The sequence below is a fragment of the Columba livia genome, chromosome 1 (assembly GCF_036013475.1).
Source record: "Columba livia isolate bColLiv1 breed racing homer chromosome 1, bColLiv1.pat.W.v2, whole genome shotgun sequence".
Lineage (NCBI taxonomy): Eukaryota > Metazoa > Chordata > Aves > Columbiformes > Columbidae > Columba > Columba livia.
This window is the reverse complement of record NC_088602.1, coordinates 188,147,615-188,174,860: the sequence shown is the minus strand read 5'-3', so window position 1 is coordinate 188,174,860 and position 27,246 is coordinate 188,147,615. Positions and strand designations below refer to the sequence as shown.

Here is a 27,246-nt window from a genome sequence, read left to right as displayed (position 1 = left end):
CAGTGTGTCAATGATCATGTGGTTGCTGAGATCAGGGGTCCAATGTGATGAAAACCAAGCTTACTCAAAATAACAGGATTTTAGGTTTCAGCTGAGTCGGTCTTGAACTGGCTGACTCTGCTGCCCACATAAACGTTGACTGTCAGAAGCACTGAGAAGACCCAAGATGGGAGGGGTGAGGGGGAGAAGGAAGGCCACCTCTTAAGGTGACAGCAGGAACAGTTTTTTCATTAGCAGGAAGGTTACTATACTTAGCATAAGACGTGGTACAAACTCTAGTATTGGAGTCTTACAAAGGTTTTGTATGTAAATGTGTACTGTATAGATTTATTTGTATATTATTAATTCAGACCTTGACCATTGCTTAGTAATATGAAAAATTCGGTGGATCTTGACAGACCTGGCTAGTTTCTTTCAAACATTTACATGGACACAGTGCCTGCTTCTTCTGAAAACTTTTCTTTACAGATTGAAACTTATAGGCCCAAATTAAAAATACACAAACTGGATCTAACAATACTGTGCAAGTTTGCCTCTCCTCGCATTTTTTGAGTACCGTTAATAAAGCTCTTGCAAGTTTCATGGTAAGAATATAGTTGAATGACAAAAATCTGCAGTTTGTTAAGTGTTTGTGGCAGAGTGCCACTGCACTACCTTATTTACATAATATTACAGCTACATGTCATAGGGGTTTTCCCATAGTCATTAGGCCTACCTGTGACAATTATTATTAATGATTAGTTACATCTTTATATAATATTTCATACAATCAGGGTATTAGGGAATAGGATGGTAAAGATTAGTAAGTGTAGCTAGGGTATTGACTCTGGCAACTATTTTCACTGAATTCTTTAGCATTGTTTTTTTCAACTGTCACTGTAATAACAGAAATTTTTACATTTTGAAAATTGAAAAAGTGGAAAATATTTTGCTTCATTAGCTGTTTTTGAAGGCCTTTTCAGTTTTGAAAAAAAGTAGAAGCTGGTCTCTTCTGAGAGAAAACCACTAGGTGGCAATCCAGAAAAGTGGTTTACTACAAAGTCAACAAACACAATTTTCACATGAGAAATATTAAAGGATTACAAACTTGAAAGAGGGTGAATTATGTAATAAAAAAACCCTGAAGTCTAGTGTGAATGCTATTGGCAGTCAGTACTTGAGGCGGGGGGGAATAAGTTGCTGGAATATGGTGACAATTGGTGTTGGAATTCTTTCTACTCCTTCATAACTGAGACATTAGCTGAACTCTCTTTTTTTGCTCTGTTATTTTTTCCACTTCTAAAGCCATATTTGTTGTCTGACTCAATAGCTCCTATGAGCTTGTGAGTTGTGTTACAGAGGAGAGGAAGTCTCTTGTCCCATTGCTGCTGAAATTTTGTATCTGGTCTTTTAAAACTGAGTTTAACTGATTGAAAGCATACCAGTATCTTGACAAATGCAGGAATATATCCTCAGTACGGACCGTAATATAGGTTGTTTACTATATTGAGGGGATTTTTTTGAGAACTGTATTTCCTAATTTATATTCTTAATGATTTTTCTGTGTTTCTTACATGTGACTCAAAATAGGATCATTTTCTAAATGTTTACCCAAAACACTGGATTAGACTTCACAAATGTGTTTGTTTAGGAATCGGTTATCTTGAGTCTTAAAAAGGTTCTACTGAAACCAGCTCTGGGAATTTCTCAGCTTTCTGGACTTTTTATCTAATTCTCAGAGTGTCTTATTAATTTTAATTATTTTTAATTAGTTAAATTTGATTTCATTATCTTAGCATAAATTAATTGCTATGCTACACAAGATTACTCAGTTAATTAGTTTTATGTTGTAGCATCAACTTTAAATAGCAGTTATTGAGAACAAAGGTAGGAAAAAAAAAAATTGATTGCAATTTTGAGGTGTAATAGTGTATGGCTTTTAGACAGTGTTGTGTAGTCATGTCATTCTTGTTCCTGCCTAATTGAAAAATACATCTTTGCTAAGAAGAGAAACAGTAATTTTTACCTTGCTATTAACTCTGTAACTATGTATCTGATATTTAAATTCACACTGTAGCAACAAACCACTGCATACATATTTTACAGCCAAGAGAGAATCTATATTAGGAGTACTATGTTACAAATAATATATTTTAAGATGAGTATGCTAGCAAGGCATAATTTGGAGACTGATTGTAATGATTTTGCTTGATTTTTCTCCATTAACTATGTTGGAAATACATGATGATGTGAAAGACTTTATCATTATTTGCTGTAATGTGGTAAGTTAAATCACTGCAAGCCTTAGAATTAACAAATTGTAGCTCTTTAAAACAGTTTGAGATCATCTGATTGAAGTTGTTAAGCGAGTGAAAATCAGCCTGTGTGCAGGACAGAAAAGCAGCGCTCGGATTGCCATGCAGCGGCAGTACTGAGGGGCTTGTTATTGCCAACGTGCTCTCTCTGCTACTTAGCCTATTTTGAGTGGTTGTGTTCTGAGCAGGGCACCATTTTAAGCTTTGACATAATTTCTGATTGTGTTCAAAGGGAGATGAATGAAAACTGCTTTAAAAAAAAAATTACAGCATATATGCTATTTCATCAGAAAAAAATGAAAAATCATCTTGCAAACAAAATTAGTTTTTTGAATCAAGTTGACTATAGAATAGTGAAAGAGTGACCCAAAATGATGTATCTTTCTATAGTTACTGCTGGTCCTGTTCTACCCTGTTCAATTGAGGTTTTGGAAAAAAGAGCATTAACAGCAGTAATGGGAAGTTTCTGTGCTGTTGATGGGAAGCAGGCCCATGTTCAGATGTCGAACAGTGTCTGTGAAACATGGTAACAGTGTCCATGGCATATTGTTAGTGAGCGTGGATACAATGTCAGTGCCTGCTGAAATATAACTTTTTTTCAGCATTCTCCCAGAGTTGTGATACAGAACTGTGTATTTCACCTCTAAAATTATTGGGTGAAGTGAGCGTAGTCTCAGTGTTCCTGTAGCATGCTGAAACGCTTTTAAGAGTTGCCTCGGAAGTCACACATCAAACACCAGGAAATTCCATTTCAGATGGTTTCAAACACCAGGAAATTCTGCTTCATATGGTTTTAGTTCTGGTATGTGTGTCGTAATTTCCACTCAAACCGCCTCGGTGCTCGCAGCAGATCCGCAGTCTTTCTCAGGGAGAACAGCACCGTTGGGCTGAGCAGACCACACAGTGAGGATGCGAAGGGCTGCAGGACAAGGGCTTTCGGCATCCAAGCACAGCAGCTGTTGCTAATACACAGGAAACAGTTTGGGGTGTTAGTGTGATTTCTGCTACTATCTGCAGTATAAACTGGAAAGAGAAAAGCCACTATAAATGGTAAAATCTTCACCTCACCATGGATGACGATATAGGACATGGCCGTTGTCGGGAACACGAGTGTGCTGACACTGTGACACTGAGGCACACGTGCCCACCAGAGGGACCGGCATTGCAGCAGGGAGGCAGCGAGCAGCTGTTGCTGCAGGTGCTGCCTTCCCAGGTGCTGTGGTGCTTCTGCTCACTGCAGCGGGGTAAAGTGCAGCCAGGGAGGTTTCTGTGCCTTTGCCCTTTCACAGAATGGTTGGGATTGGAAGTGACCTCTGGAGATAATCTAGTCCAACCCACCTGCTAAAGCAGGTTCACCCAGAGCAGATCGCACAGGAATGTGTCCAGGCAGGTTTTGAATGTCTCCAGAGAAGGAGACTCCACAACCTCTCTGGGCAGCCTGTTCCAGTGCTCTGACACCCTCAAAGTAAAGAAGTTTTTTCTTATATTCAAATGGACCCTCCTGTGCTTCAGGTATTGACCGTTGCCCCTCCACTGAAAGGAGTCTAGTCCCGCCCTCTTACCTCTGCCCTCATTGCGCATGCTCCTGGTGCTGCGGCCCCGGGCTCCGAGAGGCACCGCCCATTCCCGGTTGCTATGGCTACCGCGACGCGCCGCCGACGTCAGACGCGGCTGCTCCGGAGAGGCCGCCCGGGGTGAAAGTAACGGCTGCGGGGCCGAGCGGGGTGCGGGGCGGGGGAGAGAGGCGCGCTTGTACGCCGAACCGCCACCGAACCCGTCCGGCCCCGCTGCGCCCTGTGCCAAGGGCCGCTGTCCCCCCGCGGTACCGGCGGGCCTCCGCTCCGCCCACCGCCGCGTGCCGGGGCCGCCCTGTCCTGGCGCCGGGCGGAACAGCTGCCTGCTGGCTGGGGGTTTGCGTGAAAAGGGGCTTGAATCCTTCCGGCCCGTGTCAGTTCAGTGGCAGCACGGAAAACCGTAGAGGCGTGCTGTCTCTGGGTAACAGTCCTGCGTCAATTCTTACCTATATAAGGGATTTATCTCTATGTATTCTTTATATGAGTTATGCTGATTGCCTGCTGTCAATGCTATGCGCTATTAGCACCGTTAAAGAGCAATGAGATGTTAAATGTTTTGCATTTGGTGGAAGCAAAGACCTCGTGCTACTCTAAATAGGCTGTTTGGGAATAGATAGAGAAAAAGCTTTTCAGGTTAGTAAGTCATCCATATGCTTGGTGGTAGAAATGTGCTACTATGTAATTGTAAATAGATACTGTGAATGTTTTTGCAGAAAGGTTAAAAATGTGCAACTGATACTTTAGGAAATGGAAGATACATCGGATAGGTGCTTTCATGTTGTTGGAACGGAAGGGTCAGGTGCAGAGCAACCATCTGCATCCTCAGAAAGAGCAGGCAGAGAGGCCAAGAACGGGGACCCGGCAGAGGAACCTTTGCTTTCGGGAGCTGCAGGCACTGTGCAGCCAGAGGAGGACAGCGAGCAGCAGGCAGCTCGCAAGGAACAGGAACAGTCAAGTGTAACACAGCAGGGGCGACCTGGAGAAGGACCAGGCAACCCAGAAGTGATTGGAAATAACAAACAAGATGTGTTTGAGCCAGGTGCCCCATTCAGAGCATCATTTGAGAGCACATCTCCAGTTACAAATGAGAACTGTTCTACTTTACCTGAAGTAAGAAATTCAGAAAGAGAAGAAGAAACATCTCAAAACTCAGTACTATCAGAGAATACTGCAAGTGGGGCAGTAACAGGTAAAGAAGTTATTAAAATGGTGAACATTAGGGCTTTTAAGAGGTTTCTTTTTCTTCAACTTGGTTATGGCTTCTTGCATGCCACACACCCTCATTCTGTTCATGTTCGCTGTTTTTTGGTCTTGAAGTGACTTCTCAAATTCTCATCCAAAACATGCTTGTAAAGGTGAGGAATGTATTCTTTATGTCAAGTTGCAGTAGCAATTTATAGACTAATATGGCATTTTATAGAGTGATCTTCATTTCCAGAAACGTGTGTGGGTATGTGTATGTGCTTTGTGCACGTTTGCTTTGTGCACATTTGCAAAACGTTTGTGTGGGTACATGGGCTAGTAACAGTTTAGACTAGAACATAGCAATCATCTTACTATTTTACCTCTCTTAGATTCCCCTGTAACTTGCTCACCACCTTGCCATTATGCATGCCTTTCTCCTGCAGTCCCCAAAACACTCCATCATCTCCTGCGTTCTAGGTGTCCTGTGTTACTTCCTCTTCCCAATTCAGTGCCTCATTTTCTCTAAGTTTTCAGAGTGGGAGGTGGCACATTGCATTCAGCAGGTGAGCGCAGTGAGTGACTCTTGGAGTACAGACCTGCTGACCGCTGCCTTCTTGCTGGGCTGCACTTGGGCACTCTCACTGTGGGTAGCTGGCGATCACAGCCTAGGAAGGGCTCTGTGCCAAAGCCAGGTAGAGTCTTATCTCTAAATCAAGAAGTAGAGATTTCTGGAGCTTTGAGTTAAGGTCTGGTTCAGAATATAGTTTTTAAATAAACACCACAATGTTAAGTATTGCGTGAAAGACAACAGTGATTCAGCCACTGTATGCTCAGATCAGGTCTAAATTGGGGCAGGTTTAGGTAAGATTTTTCAATAAAAATTCACTGTACAAAAGGATAATTTTGATTTGAAATTATGCATTTAAAAATAAACACATTTACTTACTGTAACTTTTAAGAAATAGTAATGTGAGTGACTTTATGTGGTGACAGTACTAGGTTAGATATCCCTTTAAAAATTATGTGATAACGCTGTTTCAACTTTCGAGTAGACTGCCTTTCCAGCTCAGAAATCCATGATGTTTCTGCATTGCAATGTTTCAATAAAATTGTCTCAGGGTAAACTTGAAATAATTATTAGCTGATCAGGAATTAATATTGGTTTTATTTTTAGGAAGTGTGATTGAGGACAATGAAACTCTTAGGAGCACTGGGGCTAACCTTGATGAAACTATCCAGTCTGAGAAGTTGTGTCTTGATCAGGAACGTTTTCCTGGGAAAGCAGTTCAAGAGGATTACCATATGCCCGATGTCATAACTGTTAGAGTGCAAACAGGTAAATGCTGTTTTTAACACCTGTATCGATATATAATTGTGCTTTAATCTCAGTCTGTTACTAAATGAAACAATGTTTCTATATTGAAACTTCAATTTTAACAGATTCTGATTCATTCCAAGATGTAGTTGTAAAAATTGAAAGACCTACCTATCAAAAACCATTTCTGGGTGGATTTAAAAACAAGATAACAGGAGTGGAATTTCATAATGCAGGATCACAAACTATACCCAAAAAACGACTTGACAAAGGAATTCAGTTATTTTGTAGGGAAACTCAGGTAATGGCTTTGTGGCGTCTTTTTGAAATGTTGTTTTTGCCAAACGAAATAGAATGTTGACACCATTATTTCCAATAGGAATGAGGAGGTAGATCAGAAATAAGTGTGCAACTGAAAGTATTTAGTGGATTAATATCATTAGTCATGTGATTTTTTGTTACAAATAACTAATTTTGTCACTTGTTGTAATGAGACAAATCTCTGTATATTTTGTAATAATCTGACATGCTTTTTTTTTCCCAGACTGTTTTTGAAAAAAATAAGTCACAACAAACAAACAATACAACATCAACACAGATGACTAAAGTTGGCCTGTATGTGTCAGTCGTGAGTGACAAAATAATAAGTCCTGGAAAGTATCTTACAGCAGACGAATACCATGAACGTAGACTGAAAGCAGTAAGTTCTCACCTGTTTGAAACTATCTGTAAAGCAAAGAATTATGAAGTTTATCTGAATATTTAATAAGTGTTCAAAGAGGGTATTTAAAAGTGAACTGCAAAATGTCTGCTTAATCTTCACATTTTTTAATCTTCCACGTATGGGGGAAGTGTGTGTTTGCTCTATGTTTTTAGTGACATTTGGACTTTGTGATTTCTTAAGAATTCTCAATTTACTGTTTTCTATCTTACAGTGACAGTTAAGCTTCCATATAGAGCATTAGGGATTACAACAGGCTCGTCCCTATGGCATTCCCATGATGTCTTTGGAAGGACCTGAGCTATATGTTTAATGTATGACCTCAGATGCGTGGAGTACTGGGTTAGGATTTAGTACACCTGCATTCAGCTTTTGTGTTTTCTGGGGTTGGTTGTTTGTTTTGACAGACTTGGTAGGTTACCTTTGGCAAACTGTTCCTGTTTGGATTGTGTTCAAGTTACCTGCTTTGGCACTGAGGTAGAACCCCTCTTTTCACACACATGCGATGGGGCTGTGGGCTTTTCTGGTGTGCTGAGTTGACTCATGCAGGTGATTCCAGTGGCAGATTCTATATATTCCTTGTGCAGAGCATGCCATTTATGCATTCCAAATTGCTTTTTGAAAACCATGTCTACAGTGGCTGCACATCTAAATTAAGTACGCCCAGCATCATGTTAGGTGGAGCACTGTTTTGTAAATGCTGTAGTTATTAAATTGATGGCTTAAAATAGACAGACTGAATCTAACTAAGTGGAGGAACAGTTGATTCCCCAAGTGTGTAAGTAGGATAATTGTATTGTCATGATTGACAAGGTATGTCGAAATCTTCTGGGTAGAAGTTTTCTGTTAGAACTTCTTATTTGGTCAGCATCAGCTCAGGGCAATAAGCATCTTGTAGAAGTGGAACTCAAATAGGTAACCATTTCCTCAGGACTACCAATATGCTTTGCTGTGATCATTAGTGCCGTGTACTGAAATCTGTAATGTATCCATAGGTAATCTATAATGCACAGTAGAGAGACATCAGCGTGGTGTTGGTTCCACTTGATGGATTTGCACAGTGCAGTGTAGTTCTGTATTGAAATACTCACTGAAGACATATTCAGGAGAAATGTTAGGTTAGGATATCTCTAGAGACAGTGTAACTGTATTAGTGTGTGTTCGTGCTTGACAGCCTTTAGTGCTCAGCAAGGCTTGTTAGCTCCTGGTATTGACCTGGTGAAACTGCTTGTGGTGTGAGTGCTGACCCAGCTGGCAGGAGCTTGAACTTGTGCCTTGTCCTCCCTTAGCACACTACAGACATTTCCCACGTCTTCAGTAGCCACACTCTGGGAAGGTGGATTTTATCATTTTCTTTTTTAAGTTCTGTCATGACAGCACTGGTAGCATCCATTGTTTGTTTACAAAGAAATTGCAGTTGATCTTCTTTGTACATGTGGATTTTTCTATCTAGAAATGTAAAAGAAATTTTGCAAATATGTGTCTAAAATTCCCAGTCTAAACAATTTATAAATTGATAGGAAGATGGGGACCTCTGCTTACAAATCTGGAGAGAAAACAATAAAAACAATACATTGCAAAAGACCTTTTTTAAGGGGAGGTGGATTTTGTAGTTGCATTTTATGTTGCATTTATGTTTCAACTTAAATATTTGAATTAGTTTCTACACTGTACTCACTGGTTAAACTCCTGCAGTTACCTAAGTAAGTAAGCATGCTAGTGTTTAAACTGGTTTTGTAGCATTTAAATTATTTTGAGTACAATACAAGTCTTAGAAACTATAGTTAAATAGCTAGAAAAAATAACAGTTAAGAACAAAATGTTATGCTGTTTTGTTTTAAATTCGTGATTCTTTGGTGTTGTATCACATATAGGTAATAGTATTACAGAAATATTTCCGTCGCTGGCATGCTATGAATATAGTACAAAAGCTGAGGGAAAAAAAGAGGTTAAGGCTGACATGGGAGGCACAAGAAGAGTTACAGAAAAAAAAAGCAAAAGAAAAAAAACTGAGAAGGGAGAATGAGCGAAGACTGAACCCTAAAACAAAAGAAGACTTTGAGCTACTGTACCATGCTTTAGAACGTAAGTTTTTTTCCTAAAGAGGCACTCTTAAATCTGCAAAATATTAGTATGTTTAAAACAAACTTAAGTTTTTTACATTTCTTCAGATAACTTCCTTGATTTTTTATTTTTTATTTTTTTTAATTTACGTCGGAATTTCATTTTTAAATAATTATTTGACTTCTGTATATTAGTAGAAGCAGAAAAAAGTCCTTGGCACTGTGTAAGCACTGTTCAGCAATAACTAAAACATCTCTGTGTTATCAACATCCAAAGTGTAGCACCATGTAAGCTGCTATGAAGAAAATGGACTCTATCCTAACCAAAACCAGTACTTTTTTAGAAAATAATCAGCTTGTAGAATAGTGCTATTTGACAGTTTTATTATTCTTTTTTTTTCATTCATCTCTAATATTAAGGTCAGCTAGAGGAACAGGAACTGTTGTTTTTTTTTAATCAGTTACTTAATCTTTTTATTTTACATTTTAAATGCTGAAAATAGTGCCATGAAGAAATTAGTATTAAGATCCATCATATGTCATTTATTATAATACAGATTTCTTTATAATGGATAAAATTTTTGACCAGATTTTACAATATATGACTGAGGTTATTCCTTTTGTCCTAGTTATCTTCTCCTGATGCTTCTTCTCCTTTCTTGTTTATTCAGTGTTTCACAAAACTGTGTTGTCAAAATTTTAACAATCTGTTAGGGTCCTACAGGGCGTCCTGATAGTCTTATTTGTCCACCTGACCTACCTTAAACTCAGTTATTTCTTCTGAGGTAAACTGAGCAGAATTTTGGCAGTGTGTGTTATTCACAGAGCTTGGGATCATGATTCAAGAATTCCCAAGTTATATGTTAATCTTTTAATACTGTCATGCTTTGTGTGGCATTGAACAAATCACTTTGTCTGAATTTATACGACTCATAAATATTACTGTTTGTGACCAATGTAAAAATTATTACTGGTCTTAAACTTTAGAATTTTGGGAATAGTATCTTCATTATGTTTGTGGTTTGTTAGGAATTGTTTCCCCTGCCCGCCTTTTTCTTCATGGATAGCATTTCACTTCACAAGAATCAGTCCTTTTAAAGGTGTGTCTGACTAGATAATCAAAAGCCAACGTACTCAAATAATCATTTTTTCCTCTCCACTTATGGCAAGTGCTACTATTTGGTATCTGATTTCCCGCAGTATTTTATGTAAAAAACAGCTTCTTAGCTAATGCACTATCAAATGTAAGATCCACTTATTTTCTTTATTTAGGCTTGAAGAGTCTTATTCGCAATAGAGTCAATAAAGACAAATTAAAGCTGTGAATGAGCACTGCTATTCCCAATATTTTCAGATTTAAACTTACGGTTATATAATTGTCTCTTTTGCTTATTTTAATGTCATTTGCTTCACAAATAGTAAAACCTGCAGCTATGCATGTTCAGGAATTTAATATCCAGGCAACCTGAAAAAGCATGTGCCATTTCAGAACTGGAATAGAGCAAACTCCAGTATTTGAAATGTCTTTTTAAGGTTTTGTTAAAAATAATTGTCTGGTGTAAAAATTTTCTGTTTTGTTTTTGTTTACCATTGTTGACTAGTTGCTTCTCTATGTGGAGAGTTGCAGTCATGCTCCTTATTTTAAGAGAGCTTAGTGATTCTAGGAAGTTTTTTTTCCTACCTGCATGTGAAACTACTTTTACATTCTTGTAGTGTCAACAGTCTACACAAGCTAAATCATTGTGACAGTAATAGAATGAGACCATTGTCCTCCAGGGATCTGTGAAGGTTATTGCTGCTGATCACAACAGGGGGATCCTATTACAGGGTCAGCCAGTACAAGCAGTTCCTCTTGGTACAAAAACTTGCCTGTTGACTGTATGGGACAAATGAGATGTATCTATATATTCAGACTGTCTGCATATAAAGACACTCATTATTTATTTTAAAAGTATGAACTACTTTGTTTTATGAAAACTGGAATAAAAATTGTAATGAGTAAAAACTCTGCCTATAGAACAGATAATCTAAGAGGAATGTTTTTAATTTGGTTACATATATATGGTGAATCAGGAGGTGAGTATTGATGATAACTGGCAGCTTCATTTCTGTAATTACAAAATTGCTTATTGTATTTATTACCTCTACCTTTGAAGTTGCTGCCCCCTTCAGGCATATAAAGTTTCATGTAAATTAATTATATACAGTGCTTTTGTTTACTGAAATGGCTTTATTTAAAAATATATCTTCGACTACTCAGAACTTGTCAAACAGCTGTCATGTTAATACCAAAGCTTGGAGAGCCTTAAGGAAATGAATTGAAATATTTTAGAACAGGAAACGTAAGGTATCGTATAGATAAGGAAGCCACAGGCAGAAAATAAACCTTACTCCTTTCCCTCTTCCTGCCTCTAATCTTACCTGATACAGGATGTTACAGGATTTTTCACTAAGTATGCATCACATATTGGATTGTTTTCTTTTACGCTGGATTTTGCTTTTGCATAACTGTTCAGTAACAATAACAACACTTTGAGATATTATTCAGGAATGTTGAAGTTTTGGAAATAACCTACAGAACTCCAGAGGTGTTTGAAATGGAACAGATTCTTCAGAGATGCCAGGAATTGTTCTGATGTATGAAAAGGAAAATACTGTCTATCCAGTAAACACAAATTGATTTTACTAACAGATTTCTGTAAAGGCATGTAGTCTGTGTATCAGCAGTTATAGTCAAGAAATGGATACTACAAAATAAAGCATGAGAGACACATATGTATACATCTGTATGTTTCTATCATGAAGTAGTATAACATAAGTGCAGTGGGTACCCGTGTTTTGGTGGTTTGACTGTAGGAGTCAGAAGGGCAGATTCTTACACTTGTGTTACTGTTGCGCCACTTCCTTCTGCTTGGAGGGTTCTGTTGGAGAAAAAGAAAGGGAGAGTAAAGCAAAGACTGTCTAGTTATTAATGTGCATCCCTCTGCCTTGGGTGGCAAAAGGAGATACCACTGAAATATTTGGTGTAACATCTGAAGTGCTGAATGTGACTGCCCATCACATTTTATCTCAGTTTTGGAGGACTTCAAGCTTCTTTATGTTTTACTCATTTGTGCAGGGAGAAGCAGTGATACCCTCAGCACTGAGTACTGGTGGTACCACAGTAAGATGCTGTCCTTAATTGGTTGAGATCATCTCCATGGTATCTTTCTTGTGACTTTGATGAGCAATTGTTTAAATAGTTCCTATTGCTCATACCTTTTGGAGCTGTTTGACAGTCAAACAGTGAGTTTAGTTATTTTAGATGCAAAATTGTGAAGACATCATTTCATCACACATTCCCACAGGAGCTAAATCCTTTTTCTCACATAGAGCTTCTTTTTACCCTAACCCATCTTTGAGTGTGGAGTATGAATTGCCAGTTTAGGGTTGATGTACACACACACGCTCTCACAGAACATCTGTATAATTTACATTAACTTCTGGGCCATTTTGCTTGTATTGAAAGTATGCATAACAATCAATTTCTTAATATAGAAACTGACTTTTAACAAATATTGAAAATTATGTTATTTCTTTAATATGAAAGCAGAAATTTCACTTGAAAACATCTTGTAAAAATACTCAAAATATTTATATCTGTAGTATGGAGGCAGGAGGAGACTGAACGGATTAACAGAACTTATACTGGAGCTGAAAGAAAGGCAGCATTGTGTGGACTCCTGGAAGAAGAGGCACAGCTGATTGCTTCCATTGGGAGACACAAACTAAATGCAGATGAGGAGAATCAACATAAAGCAATACTGAACTTTCTGGATAAGGTCAGTGATGTAATTTTAGGCTGAACATAAAGAAAACAAAAGTACAGGAACAGAAAAGACATCTGCAGGCTACTTGCCAAAAGTAACTTTTCTAGCTTTAACAGTTAATCATGTGAATGCTAATGTTATAAATATCCAAACTATCTAGTTGTTCATGTCAATAAAATTTGGTGCATTTCTTTTCCCAAGCTGAGAATTTCTTAGCTCTGTGACTGATTGAAGGACCAAAAGAGACTTTTAAAATATTTTTTCATTTCTTTTTACTACTGATGTATGGGAACTCGACTGTAAAAAGTGGTTTGATAACATCTATTGCTTTTCTTCATTATGAACAAATTACGTATTTGAAATGTTGGTGAATCTATTACCAAGTTTACTGCCATGATGTGATTATATTCTCTATTTCTGCTTTCAAGACTGAAAAGACCCAGAAAACTAAATATTTAGGAATGATATCAAAACCTTGAATCACTTCTATATTAAATATTTGCTTCTATCATTTGCAATCTATTCTGTTATCTTCTCAGAAAAAGAAGCCTGGAATAGTCTAAAGCAAATATGTTTCTCAACTGAATCTCTATTTTTCTTTTAAGGACTGTTTTCCAGTGTCCCACCTTATATAGCTTACTCCCAATATTTATTTTACAAGTGATACTGTTTTCTTGCATCTAGGAATCAGAAGCAAAATGTTCTTCAGTACCATAATTCCTAGTGATAGTTGTTTGGAGATTCAGGAGTCACATGAGAGACAAGAGACGCTCTCTCCAAACATTGGACTTGTTTCTGAAGCACGTAATACTAATTTATTTATTCATATTTTACATTTACAAATTATGTTATTCAGTAATGAGATTGAGTTCTTTTTAATTTGAAAATCTACTGAGCTTCTGAACTGCAACCTTTTATTTTCATGTTTTTTATCATGGCAGCTATAGGGTTTTGACTGCTGTTCTAAATTGTTGACATATGTAGCAGCCTAACTCAGAGGCAAAGAAAGTAACAATTTCTGCATTTCTTAAAAAATGAAATAAATAAAAATAATTTGGGACATCTCAAAATTCAATGGGTGGCTTGTTATGACAGTAACACTGTGACTTAAACACTGTAAACTGTACTATGAAATTTATCCTGGGAGTGGTGGAATATAGCTGCTTTATTGAGTTATTTCTCGAACTTTGAGCTGATAATGTTAATCTGGACACTTGCCAGTTAAAACTGAAATAACACCTTTCACATCTGAAGACTACAAGCATTTCATTTTGCTGCAATAGCCAATGTGATACAAAACTTGCTTCTCTGTGGAAACTTTTGTGCCCTTCTTTCCTACTCTAGGCATGTACCTCCTCATGCATATGTGCTTTTACAGTGGTTTCTACTGGTTGTGTGTGCGCTACATTCTAGGGAGTTCTTTTTTACACTGAGCTCATTCTTCAGCATTTGTGTTTTGAACAGGAAGTATTTAATTAAGCTTCTATACAGCAATCATATTTTCTTAAAGGAATTTGAGTAGTTATTAACTATTGCTCAGTTTATACCTTTCATGTTTTGTGCTATTTCTGCACCCATCCTATGGATTTTCTTTTGCACTTCTTATCTTTTTCTCTCTATGTCTGTGTTGGTGTGTTTCTCTCCTCAGGTGTTTTTTGTTCAGCTTTCATGCATTGCCAGCAGAGTGCAGTTAGAGTAGTCTTGTGCTCTGAAGTAATACAGATAACAGGATTATTGTAAATTCCACAGCAGTGCCAGCAGACTAGAAGGCAAGAAAAAGCTGGCAAAAAACTCTGGAAGTTTTAGTTTTCTCACATCAATCTTGAATACAAGAAAATAGTCCTGAAAAGAGAAAGCTTGGAATTATTTCTGAAATACTGGAATGTTCATATTGATGAGACCTCTGTATTTTTTCCCAGTAAAAAGCTGCATAACTTTTTTTTCTTTTTAATTGTTTTATGTGATATCCAGTTATGATGAGGTAGTAAGAAAAATTACAGAAGTTACAGATATGTTATCTTGCTTTTAATAATTTAAACATTATCATAGTATAGTTGGTCTATGTTAAGGGTCACTTTGCAGAGTAGAATACCCAGACTGTTACCTCATATGGGGGTTGTGCAAATTTATCAGGAGAACCCACTTTCAATAACCATTTCCTAGGGTAAACTCTGCCCATTGACTCTCCCTAGCATAAGCAAATGACATTCTGTCTTATAATAAGTGATTACAGGATCAAATGTACGTGCTGAATTAACTACTCTGTGGAAAATGGTGATTTTTGCCAGTCTGTCGTGCAAAGGATTTGCAGCATTGTATAGCTTCTAATTTGGTGAGGGCTTTTTTGTTGTTTACTTGTTTCAGAATTTCTAGTACTGTACAAAGACAGTGAAACCAAGTCACAAAGTACAGGAGGATGCTTCTTTTTTATGACATGGAGAAAATCGCCTCTTTCTAGTTTTGCAGAAGTTCAAAGATTCCACTAAGGAATTAAGTTTTTTATTTTTTACCAATGTCTGGTTTTGCTATTGCATTTCTTAATCAGTTTTGGCTCTGAATTGTGACCCGTGATTAACAATACCTCCTTTAATTAGCATTCCACCTCCACTGATAATGTTACTAAATCTAATTATTCAGTGTTAAATCTTTTTTTTCAATTATTTTGTCTTTCTTTTGCTTACCTAACTTTATAGTTTATTTATTTTGAAGTGAGAAAAGCTCAATTTTTATTGTGGTGTTATTAATCATGTCTGTTCTAACTATCCAGTATTCTTGGTATTTTTATTACTTATCACCATAGCAAGCCTGTGTATTTGGTCAAAATAATGATTACATCAATGCTGGGATCTTGTCCAGAAAGCTATTCAGCATGTGAATGCTACATGAAGTGTTGCTGTATGTAGTTAACTCATACAGAGATTGCAAAGTGAATTTCACAGTGTTTGTGAGCGTTCAAATTCCAAATGCAGTGAGAGGGAATAATTAATACTCAGAAAGATGTTCCAAGTAGCTGTCCCAATGTATGACTAAAGAAAGGGAGTGGAATTAGGTGATGGTAGGTAGCAGGTTTTGAACACCATCTTTCTACTGGATTGAGATACCTACTTCCAGGGTGACCTAGTCCCCATGGAACAGTGTGGTTTGCAGCCAAAACCAGTCCTCTAGAAAGAGGAGAATGCTCGGACTTTTCAAACGGAGTGGGGCAGCTGACACCATGTAACTTCTCACTACCTATAGAAGTTGAATACGTGCAAAGAGACAACTGAAGTAGTAGGCATCTAGTAATGGGTTACATTAGCAAAGAAGCAGCTATCTGAAGTGTCCGAGAAGCTGTAAACTCATGCTTTGACTTCGCTGTAACAAAGTCTATGTCTTCTATCTGTCTGTATAGCTAGGTTAAGTAGAACAGTTCCCTGGAGATATTTTGTATTGAGCAGACTCTGAGGCCTTAAATTTGCAATCTTTACACAGTCAACAGTCCCATTGATTTTTACTGATAGTTTAGAGGGATTTATGACTGCAAGATGAAATACAGAGCAAATGTGTTCTAACACTGCTTTCAGTAAATTTATTTTAAAGAAGCAGAGCATATCCCTGTAGGAGAATATTACTTACTTTTAATATACTGTAAGTCAAAATTTTCATGACCTGCAACTTTAAACAAAGTGTATAATTGGATACTTACTCTGGTGGAAAAGGTACTGTATAAATATCGACAATAGAATAAGCCTTTTGTATTAGTCAAGCATTAATGTTAAGTCCCTATTTGCTCTGGTGAAACTTGATGTAACATAATGCACTTGTTCAGCTGGTGATCAGATTATAATAGCTCAGAGTTATACAAATTGTTTCTGAAGTGTACACAACCTAAGAGATGGAAAGCGTATGATGGAAAAATCACTGAAATGGATACACCGAACATACTCCGTGCCAGAGAACTACTTGAAATCTACAACAGCATTAGCATGAATGACATCCCAAAAGATGAGAGAATGGATGTGCTGGGAATACTCAGACTTAGAATGAAGGTATGTTTGATTTTTCTATTTATGTTTAGCTTGAAGCTGTACTTCCCAAAGATGCAGTCACTTATGTAGACATATAAGCAATGCTGCTTCTGGCAGACAGGTGCTTGGATGATCAGCTGTCAGCAAGAGAAAACCTTGTGTACCACCTGGCATGAGAGTGGAATTGACATTCTAGATATACTCTGAATTCATATTTCGCTTTGTGATGTGCACATTTCTCTTCAAGTTGTCTTAGAATTTTAAACCCATGGTCTTAGACTTTTTGATACATTAATATAGAATACATTTTTAGTACAAAGTTTATCTTAATATTTATAACTATGAAAACCATGGCAGAGATGTAAGTGGTTATTCATATTTTTTGGTTTTTTAGTTCTTTGAAATGTCTGTTCTGAACCTTATCTTTGTGTTGGTTTGGGTTACCAGTTTTATGCATGGTAAATGCTGATTTATTTTTTTTTCCTTTGCGTCTCACTCCCAACCCTACTGCTGCTGTTTGCATTTCTTTTAGTCTTTCATACATGTTTTATTTATTTATTAAAGTATAAAAATAATGCATTTCAAGGTACTTTCAGGAAGATACTGTTGGCATCAAACTACAATAGAATGCTGCTGCCTGGTCTTTTGCCTCTTGTGTGGGTTTTCTTTTGTTTTGTTTGTGTTGTTTGGTTGGTTTTTGTTTGTCTGTTTAACTGTCTTCTGTGTTTACACATTACAAATCCAAAGGAAGCTTCTTAGGGAGATATTTCTTGGGGCTTTTGGGGACTGAAAATTTTGCATGTGTTGTATGCCTCTGCTTAGCATTTTTTAAAGCCTCCAGGTTTACAGTTCCTCACAGCTTTGGTGTATATACAGGCTCCTAAAAGCAGAATCTGTAAGCATTCTCAATTTTGTAGTTCTTTACATTAGTTTTCTTGGAGGTTGTTTTCCTAAAACACTAAGAACCTTCTGTGAACACATTCTTACCTGAACATACAGAGATATGGATTCTGTGCCAATCATCCATCCATAGTTTGCTTTCATTAGAATTATTTTGTTTGTCTGCTACTTTATTGTTATGGAACTTGTTTTCCTTTTTCATTCTGTTTTTTTTTCAGGAACATGAATGTAAATTAACACAGGAAATATTGGAGTTAATTGACAGGGAAGTTGATCTTATGTCGAGAGAGGTGAAAGAATGCAACTTAGAAGGACTGAGGAAAAGAATTTGTACATTATTTCTTCAGTATGTTAAAACTCCAAAGTTTAACCCTGAAGTTGCTAAGATACTTAAGGTATTATTCCTATTTTACAGTCTGACACAGTAGTCATTGAACTAAGGATGGTGGAGAAGGAAATGGAAAACAATGAAAACTTTTTTATTTAACATTTTGCTGTAGAATTGCTGCAGGAGTTCCTCAAGAAGTTAAATGTTGCAAGCACACAGACCTTGCATAAATAAGCTTATATAGTCGGATAGGAAGCATGAGGCATTAGGCATGGCTATAAGAACCTGACAAGTGGCTGGTAGCACTGTGAGAGCCCAGGAACACTATGTATGAAATAAAAAAATCTGAGAACAATAAATGGTAGATGTTATGGGATGGTAACAGTAAAATGTAATAGCAAATGGGGAACAAACAGCGAGAGAAATTGTCTCTTTTTTTCCACTGGACAAGGTGCAGCATCCCATGTGTCCAGAAAGGAAGACGTCTAATGAGCTTGCCAAGAGCTGTTACAAGCTTCATTTGCACAACTAGTTGCTAATTCATGAGAAGAAGATATAGCTAGGAAGTGGAGAAAGTGATAGACATCTCAAGTTGTGTGATTGTTTTTCTTTTCTGACTACAGTTTACAATTATAAACATGATTCATTATCATATGTTGCTGCTTTAGGCAGCAACATGTATTCTGCGTCTGTCAGAAAAGGATTCCTCTTATAGTGGTTGATGGTATCTCAGAAATAGAGGATCAGTAAATGTTAGATTTAGGACTAAATAACAGTTATTTTACACAAGGTTTATGAACAGAGTTACCTAGATGTGTCAGAACAGAGACTGGAGATGGGAGATCTTTATCTTCTGTAGCTTTTGGTTAACTGTATCTTGAGTTGATGGCTGAATTGCACCTATATTTGTATTTGGATCTTGTAACTTTCTGTAGACCATGAAAAAGATGGCAGTTTATTAACAGTCAAAGTGACCCAATTCTCAGGGTACTTTCAGAAAAAGGCAGATGACCACAATAGGTAGCTGGGTTTCCAGACTACTATAACCTACCCAATTACAGGCTCGAGCCCTCTGCACACACTACATTATATTCTTTCCAGAACTCATGAAGCAATATGAGGATGGGGAGTTAATTAGCAAGTTTAGTTTATTATCTTCCCCTATATTGTTTTTTTGGACATGTGGCTCTGATGATTTTGTATTCTTATGCCAAAATATTAATATGTCAATCTCAAGGTTTTAGCTTTGACATAAAGGGCAGATTCTGTATGAAAAATTAAATGCTGAAGAATTAGTTTCTTTCTTCTCTTTGTTATCATCTTTCCAGAATGGCTGACAATCTGCATATGTAAAAGCATCAGCAAGAGCATTGGAGCATAATGTCTAGGATCTTCATATAGCTTAAAAATAAATTGACTGATTTAAATAGCTGATTTTAACAAGTACAGTGAGAAAATACAATAGCTTTTGGTCTTCTATTAAAAAAAGCCCCACACTATTGGCTATTTTAAAATAAATATTACTAGCTTTTACATATTGGAATACTTGCATGAATATATGTAAAATGTATTCTGACAGAGGTAGGGTGACACACAAGTAATACAAAGATTGTGGTAAATTAACTTTTTTTTTTTTTTTTTTTTTTTTTAATCTTCTAGGTTCCACCAGATCCCTTAAAGCTTTATAAAAATGTTAACTTCTGTCACAGTTGTGAAAGTTACTTACCATCTACTGAGTTTCCTGTTCCTGCTAATTCCTGCACCTTTGGCAGATGCCACTTGTGTTGCAAGCTTGATAATGAGGCTCGGCAACGAGATGCATATTTGAAGTACAAACTTCTACTAGAAAATCTCAGAAGGTCTGAAGTTGATTATCAGGATGATGCTAAAATTGTTTTCTTAGTTCAGGTACTGTCCAAAAGAGCATTGTTAATAATGGAAACCAATGGCTTTGACTATAATTTTTCCTTTATTTTGTGTATATTGTTGACAGGTTGAGAATTGGGCTAAAAGCTACAAAAACTTCTTCCTGTGATGTGGGATGTTCCACACATAAGGAAGAAGCACTTAAGCTCTTGAAGTCTAGTACTTTGGAAAGTAATTACAAGCTATACATTGAAAGAAGGTAGATGTCTCACTGATAGGTCAAAGAATCACATGATCCAAATTCTTCTTCTGGTTCTGCTATGGCAGTCCTGTTGCTTCAAGATACTGACATAATCTGTAAAGATACTAACATCATCTGTTTTTGTGACTATAATATTGTTCAAGACATAATGCTAGTAAAACATTTAAAACCCCATTATTTGGGCTGTTTTAATAATACAACAAAAATGTTTTATGTTCTCAGATGGAAAAAGGTAAAGGACCTGATGTTTTGACATTCCTGTGCTATGTCAGTAGAATATCTATATAGTTGGAAGTTTTACTGCCTTGCATTTATTAGGAGAGGGATTCACTAAATATTTTAATTTTCTAAACTTTTTACCATCATTGCATCTATAATCTTCTGCAATATTACTAAGTGACTGATATTTCTTAATAATCGTTACTGGAACAACTCAGTTCAAAGAACTTTTCGCTTCTGTCCTCAGCAAATTCTCTCTTTTAGTTATTACTTGTTTTGTTAACAAAAGAATTTTACATCCAATATCCACTGGCAAAGTTTTAAATCTGAGGTAATTGCAAAGTGTTATTTATTGAAAATATGGGACAGCTGAGTTTTATTTGGACTTTCTGAGATTTAGTATTATAATCTCTGCAGCATCAACTTTCATAGAATAGTTTTTGAACTGTATTTTCAGTACAAAGCAAATAAAAAACAGTCATCAATATCCTACTGCTACCAAAACAAGCCATGCTGTGGTTTAGTACTTTGCCAGTGGCAGTTCCCAAAAGGAAGATTAGGATTCTTTAATTATCATGCCTGTGTTAAGAAATATGATCAAAGAACCTACATTTATTTTCACTTAAGCAGAAAGGTTTTTTGTCTCTGTCCAACTTAGTTTATCTTAATATGTAAACATCCTCCAAAATCTTTTGGACCTCTGACATGACATCATTTGTGATGGCTGGTGGCCATTGATGCACTGAACATGACTGCTGCTTAACTGCTCACACCGAAAGCCCTCACAGTTCTGTTTGTGGTTGTACCACTGCAACATCTCTAGATACTGTGTTATTTTCATCTATATAAGCATATTTTCTTTAGAGTTTTAAATATCTAAGCAAGATGTTTGTATCTTAAATCACTAATTTCCATGGGATTTTGCTAACATTTCCTTAAATTATTACTTTTTTTCTGAGCTATTTTGTTTTTTTTCCCTTCTCCTCCCAACAACCATCTGTCCCCTTCTGCACTTATATCCAGAAAACAGCTCTGAGGCATCTAGAAATGAATTGGGCACAACTAAAAGTCTTTTGCAAGCAGCTATGACAGCTTCATTCGTTGCCCAGTGCAGTACCATTACTGGGTCCAATTGTATTGTATGTGGATAGATGCAAGACTTTTGTGATAAAAGTTTTTTCTTCAGATCTCTTATATACTGATTTGAACTGTGTTTGGGTTGACCCACTATATGAGTGCTGCTAAGGTTTAAAAGGCAAAAAGCCATTGGTTGGTGTTATGGTACCTCCAGTAACTTCCACTTTAGAGCAGCTTAAGACCCTTCTCATATCAAAAAGAACTAGTTCAGCAAATACGTCAACTCCTGAGGCTGCCCTTCACTCTTTCAGAGGGTTTAACTATGCCACACTCCTTAAAATCAATGGTACATACTACGGCTTTTATTATTCTTGATGAACAACATCCTAATGGCAATGTCGTATTCATTTGAAGTTACAAATACACTTTACTCCTGTATTGGATTTGCTGCCTGCCCTTCTTTCGCAGCCTCACCTGCTGAGCATTCAATGATACTTGCTCCCAGCCTGCCAGTGACAGTACTTGAAGGCTGTTCCTGTTTCTTGTGAGCAGAGGACAAACTGGGGGCGGGGGAGAGGAGGGAAAGCATTATTTGATATGAACCAATTATAAAATTTCACAGCAAAATGCATGCTTACCTTTACAAAGTGCAGAAGAAGTCTCTTAAATTAAACTCTTCCTCATTACCTGAGAAGCTTGAACAAGCTTTTGCCTGTTTTTCAGGGAAAAAAAAAAAAAAAAAGTAATCCAGGAAAAAGGAAGAGTCACATTGTGGATCTGTTTTATATGGACCCTTATATGCCTCAGTATAGATTTTTGCAAGTTCTGGTAACTTTTCAGATGTGTAGCTTGGCACAAAAATAGTACTTGCTAATATGCCTACTTGCAAATCTGACTTCTAAGAAGAAGATACAGAAGTTATTTGAAATTTTGAGAAAAGGAGGAAATACTGAAAGAAGAAGCCAATTAATGCTACCTAATAAAGGAGGCCCTGTAAAACCAGCTTTAAGAGCAGCTATATGACAGTCCTGTGTTCTTGGAATCAGTAGGCACAGATTTATTACCAGTGGAGGTTCTAAGCCCAGCTTTTTTCTTACATTCTCCCTGGCAAAAATTTACATGGGCTTCTGGATTTTGGAAGCATGATGGATGAGGATACATGAACCTATATTTCACTAAAGCACTGTGTTTGTATAGTTTCATTCATCCTGTGTCAGAAATTGAATAAGTAACACGTAAACATAATTATTTAGTTAATTAACTTGAGATTCCTTTTTAGAGAAATGAGTCTTCTTTAAATGGCTAGCTTGAAGGAAAACGTATTTAACAGTCTGTGGTTTACAGACTCCTGTAGATAAAAATCTTCCAAGAATTTTTTATGACTAATACTGAGAAAAATTCATGGAGTGTGACAGAAAAACTTGCCAACGTTCAGTGATAACTGCCATCCCATTTTTTTTTCCCTTCATTCAGAAGACTGTGACTGTCTTTATCAAGATTTAGTAGTGATTTCAGATGGCTAGTAATAAATTAAACAAAGTAAGACTAATGTAAGTTAACCTTAGACATGGGTTTAAAGTACATTTAAAGGCCTTTCTTTGCTAGAGAACTTTTATTAACAGGCCTCCTATTATTTTTTTGTTAGTATTGTATCATAACTATTTATCATATAAACTCATTTGGTAAAATGAGAAACAGCATCCTGGGGACAATAAACTCTCCATATGTCAACAGCAGAGTGAGGGGAAAAAAACAAAGCAGGCAGTGATTTGGGGTCTGTCACAGGTGCGAGTTCTTCTTGTCATAATTTTCTGCATCTTCCAGACCAGATTATTCTGATTATATGTAAACTTCAAGTAATTAAGTAGTGCAATAACTCATTTATTGAATACCTTTAGTTCCCAATCTGAGAATGAAATGGGGAAGTCATCTCAGTTGTGACAGAGATGGATAATTGTTATTATTAACCAGAGAGGTGTGAACAGGCTTAAACATGACAAAAACCATGAGATTTAAGAAGCTTTATAAGAACAGTTAAGCAATCAGGATGTCAGTAGAAGATATGAATTGCCATTGGCAGAGATAATCAAAGTAAGAATGTAAAATTTTAGAGATGATACAAGAAAAATGCAGTTAATAATTGCCCCACCGTGCTAACGGAAGATGTGTATGTCTAGACATTCTTTAACCAAGTGATTATGTGACATGCATAGAAAAATGTTTTACTCAAAACTTCATTTATATTCTTATATGGTTACAATGCTTTTGTTGTCAAATGAAACATGCTTCTTCCTTCTTTACCCTGTTTTCCATTTCAGCATCAAGATCTGCAGTACATGATTGAGAACATATGGGGCTGTCAGTCAGCTCTCAGTGCCTGCAGTGACCTCTATGATTTGGTTATGGTCAGATGGGATAAGCGGCATGAGTGGTCTCCGTGGAACACTATTCTCCTCACTAAAGATGAGGCAGATGAACATCTTAAGCTGTGTGACCTTGAGAAGGTAAAATTTGATGCGTTTAATGTTTTACAATATTTATGTTATGCTTTAATAGACTCCTGTGACTCATGAATTTGGGCCAAATTTAGTCCTTACACTCATCCATGTTTAAATTGGCCTATTGAGACTATATAAATGATTGCATCTCTACTATTAAATATAATAAAACACACAGTAGTCTGGAGGACAGCTAGCACATACAACTCGCATCCATATACCTGAACTCTGCCTTCTCCCTCCGAAAAGGCAAGAAGCTAGGTGGCCTTATCCATGTCACCTACTGAGAATAGTGCCAAGAATCATAAACAGAAACAAAGAATCATTTTAGTTGGAAAAGATCCTAGAGATCGTTGAGTCTAACCGTTAACCTAGCACCATCACTAAATAACGGCCCTAAGAACCTCATCTACACATCTTTTAAACACCTCCAGGGATGGTGACTCCACCACTTCCCTGGGCAGCCTGTTCCAATGCCTGACAACCCCTTCAGTGAAGAATTTTTTCCTAATAGCCAGTCTAAGCCTCCCCTGATGCATCTTGAGGCCCTTGCCTATGCTCTGCCTTCAGCTGAGGTCAGACAAGAGCTGACCTGCATGAGAAACATACTAAAGACTAACCATAAATACTGTGACAACTGTGTGCCTGTGCTCTCGCACATGCTCTGGCTTCATTAGTCTCTGGCCTTTTAAATTTCTCGTAAAATAACAGAATGGCTTATTGTCTAGAACTTAACCATTTGTCATAATAAAATTTGTCTCAATTTACTTTCTTACATAGATGTTATTTAAGTACCCCTGACAATGCAATCTTAAAATTCTCAGTTAAGCAATAGAAAAGTAATTGCTGTTCTGCGTTTTAAAACTTAAGAATTTGTTAAAGTCATTGAAACTCTGTATTTTTACAACACTCTCCCCAAATTCTGTATCTAAACATGGTAGTCTGGTAAATATCTCACTCCACTGGACATCATATGGTAGACTATTTAGTTTTCTAAGGCACAGGAGAATCCTGTGAGCTGTGTTTGTCCTGCAATTAGTAAGGGATTATTAAGCCTTTCAACTCTAGGTTATTGATTTATGTAAGTAGTGATATGAGGTCATTACTGTATAGTGTTCTTTTGTTCAAGGTGTATTTAATTTCTAACACAATATATGTGCGTCACAAATACAATTTCAGCTGTTACCTTTCTTTTCTCAATTGCAAGTTGGAAATTCCAGTATTGACTCCTCTGTGTCACTTTCAGTCAACAAGGTTGTTCAGGCAGTCTGAATCTAGAGATGCTTCTCTGCATCCATACATTTATGTTACTAGCATTATGACAGGTGAAGATTCTGCTTATGCACTTATCTGGATTAACTTCAAAAGTCTGAATGTCACAGAGAGATGCCATTAACCTGATTAGGTCCAGAGCTTCAGTGGAGGTGGGAGTTAGGCCAGAACAACAACAGGTGAGGTTTGCAAGCCTACCTTAAAATTATAAGGTATTTTTGCTTAGCTCCTGCTATAAGAATAGCAGTGAAACAGCTATAAGCCAAAGCCAAAGCTTTGTTAAAAAAGAACAAAAACAAAACAAAACAAAACAAAAAACAGGAAAAAAAAATAGTGTGAAATAAAGAAAATTAAGCAGTCAGAATGTCATAAGTTGAATCATTGTTTCTCATTCACTGAAACAAAATAAGGCATCTCAAGCACTTTCATTAATAGCAATTATTCATAATGATGACTATAGCAATAGCAAAGAGTTTTTTCAACTAAATATTCTGGTTGTTTATTACATAATTGGAACTACTGCTAATCCCTAGAGATTTAGGAAAGTGTCATCACTGAATGCAAAGCCTGACTAAAATGCTGGAAAATGCTTGCTTCCATTATTATTTTAAAATAATGATTCTTATCAGGGAAATTTCCTGTAGTCGTCACCTTGCAAATGTTGATAGTTAAGCATTGCCTTTTTAAATTTTCAAACATAAGTACAAATGTTCTTACCTGAAAATAAACACTTAAGTTTTATCTTGAATGGATAAAAATTGCCAGAAGTTTTACTTGTTTTAAAAGGTGACTACTATTTCACAAGGAGTGGTTAGCAATTTTCACTATTGGGCCATAAGGTAGCAGTATAGAACTACAAAATATTTCATTATCATATATGAATAAATGATCTGGCTTAGTTTATTAAAGGGTCACCATTTATACTGTTGAAAGTAGGAAGCAGTATGTAAATTGCTAGATATTTTTGTTGTATTTAATGAGATTTGTTTTTTTTTTCCTTTCAGGCTTATGAAGCAGAATTTATTAACAGAATAAAACGTAAGCATATCCGCACAAAAAAACACTTTGCTCAGATTCCAGCGATGGCATCATTTTTGCATAGGAGTGACAATTAGGCTAATGCAAATGAATTTTTAGTAGCGACACCTATTCCTACTGGCACAAAACCATAACTTGTAGGCGAAGTTAACTGAAGTTAAAGAGATCAACTGAATTACTGATTAATACCATTTCTTTGGTTTTAAAGAAATGTACTTTTTCATTAATACTTTAATTGTATTACACAGACCAAAATAAACTTCTGACGATAAAGTAATTTGATCTTGACCAGTCAATATAACTGCATTTCATGTTTCATAACGTCGTTATTTAAAGAGCAAAATGTTGTTGATGAGCTTTGTAAATTCTGTATCTTTTAGAGTGGCTGTCTTTCTGTGTATGCCTGTGTTGCCTGGAACATTCTGTCTGTCGTGTAATATTACTCTTGGGGAATTAACCTTTTAGTTAGAAAAATAATACTATAAGCACCATATTAAATTTGTTTTTCTTGTCTTTAGCATATAAGCCAGAAAACCCCTCATACCTGAATTCCTGCAGAAGACCAGAATTGATATGCCCTTCCAAATATAGCTGCTTTGCCTTGCAAATGTTTGTGCAAAAGAATAACTTTACTTTTTATAGCTCATCTTGATGGTCATAGTGGCACTGCCACTATGTAATTGTCATATCCAAGATCTTGAAATTATTGTAAATCAGACCCATATTTTGAAATACACAATATAGACTATTTGGAGCATGTTCATTTTTTGAGGAGCTTGTGTAATCTAAAGTAGAAGTAAATTCTCTCCATAAACTTA

The 27,246-nt window shown here is 36.6% G+C and overlaps 1 protein-coding gene and 1 long non-coding RNA gene across 3 annotated transcripts; one reads left to right on the top strand and one right to left on the bottom strand.

The window, feature by feature from the left end:
- Positions 1-1,012: 1,012 nt before the first annotated feature.
- On the bottom strand, positions 1,013-4,085 carry LOC110362818 (uncharacterized). Its single transcript, XR_002420470.2, has 2 exons — positions 3,857-4,085; positions 1,013-3,256 (listed from the first exon to the last, which is right to left on the bottom strand). It is a non-coding gene; the product is annotated as an uncharacterized LOC110362818 (long non-coding RNA).
- Positions 3,932-27,246, top strand: IQUB (IQ motif and ubiquitin domain containing). 2 transcript variants are annotated; one of them, XM_065048854.1, is made up of 12 exons: positions 3,932-3,994; positions 4,613-5,057; positions 6,228-6,389; positions 6,494-6,669; positions 6,913-7,068; positions 8,964-9,174; positions 12,798-12,973; positions 16,819-16,989; positions 18,087-18,263; positions 19,856-20,104; positions 23,939-24,124; positions 26,395-27,246. In XM_065048854.1, exons 2-12 carry the CDS (start codon positions 4,616-4,618, stop codon positions 26,503-26,505), a joined length of 2,217 nt encoding a protein of 738 aa, XP_064904926.1. In that variant the 5' UTR covers positions 3,932-3,994; positions 4,613-4,615; the 3' UTR covers positions 26,506-27,246. The 2 variants fall into 2 exon arrangements, with proteins under 2 accessions (XP_064904926.1, XP_064904927.1); XM_065048855.1 differs by lacking the exon at positions 3,932-3,994 and adding an exon at positions 4,064-4,289.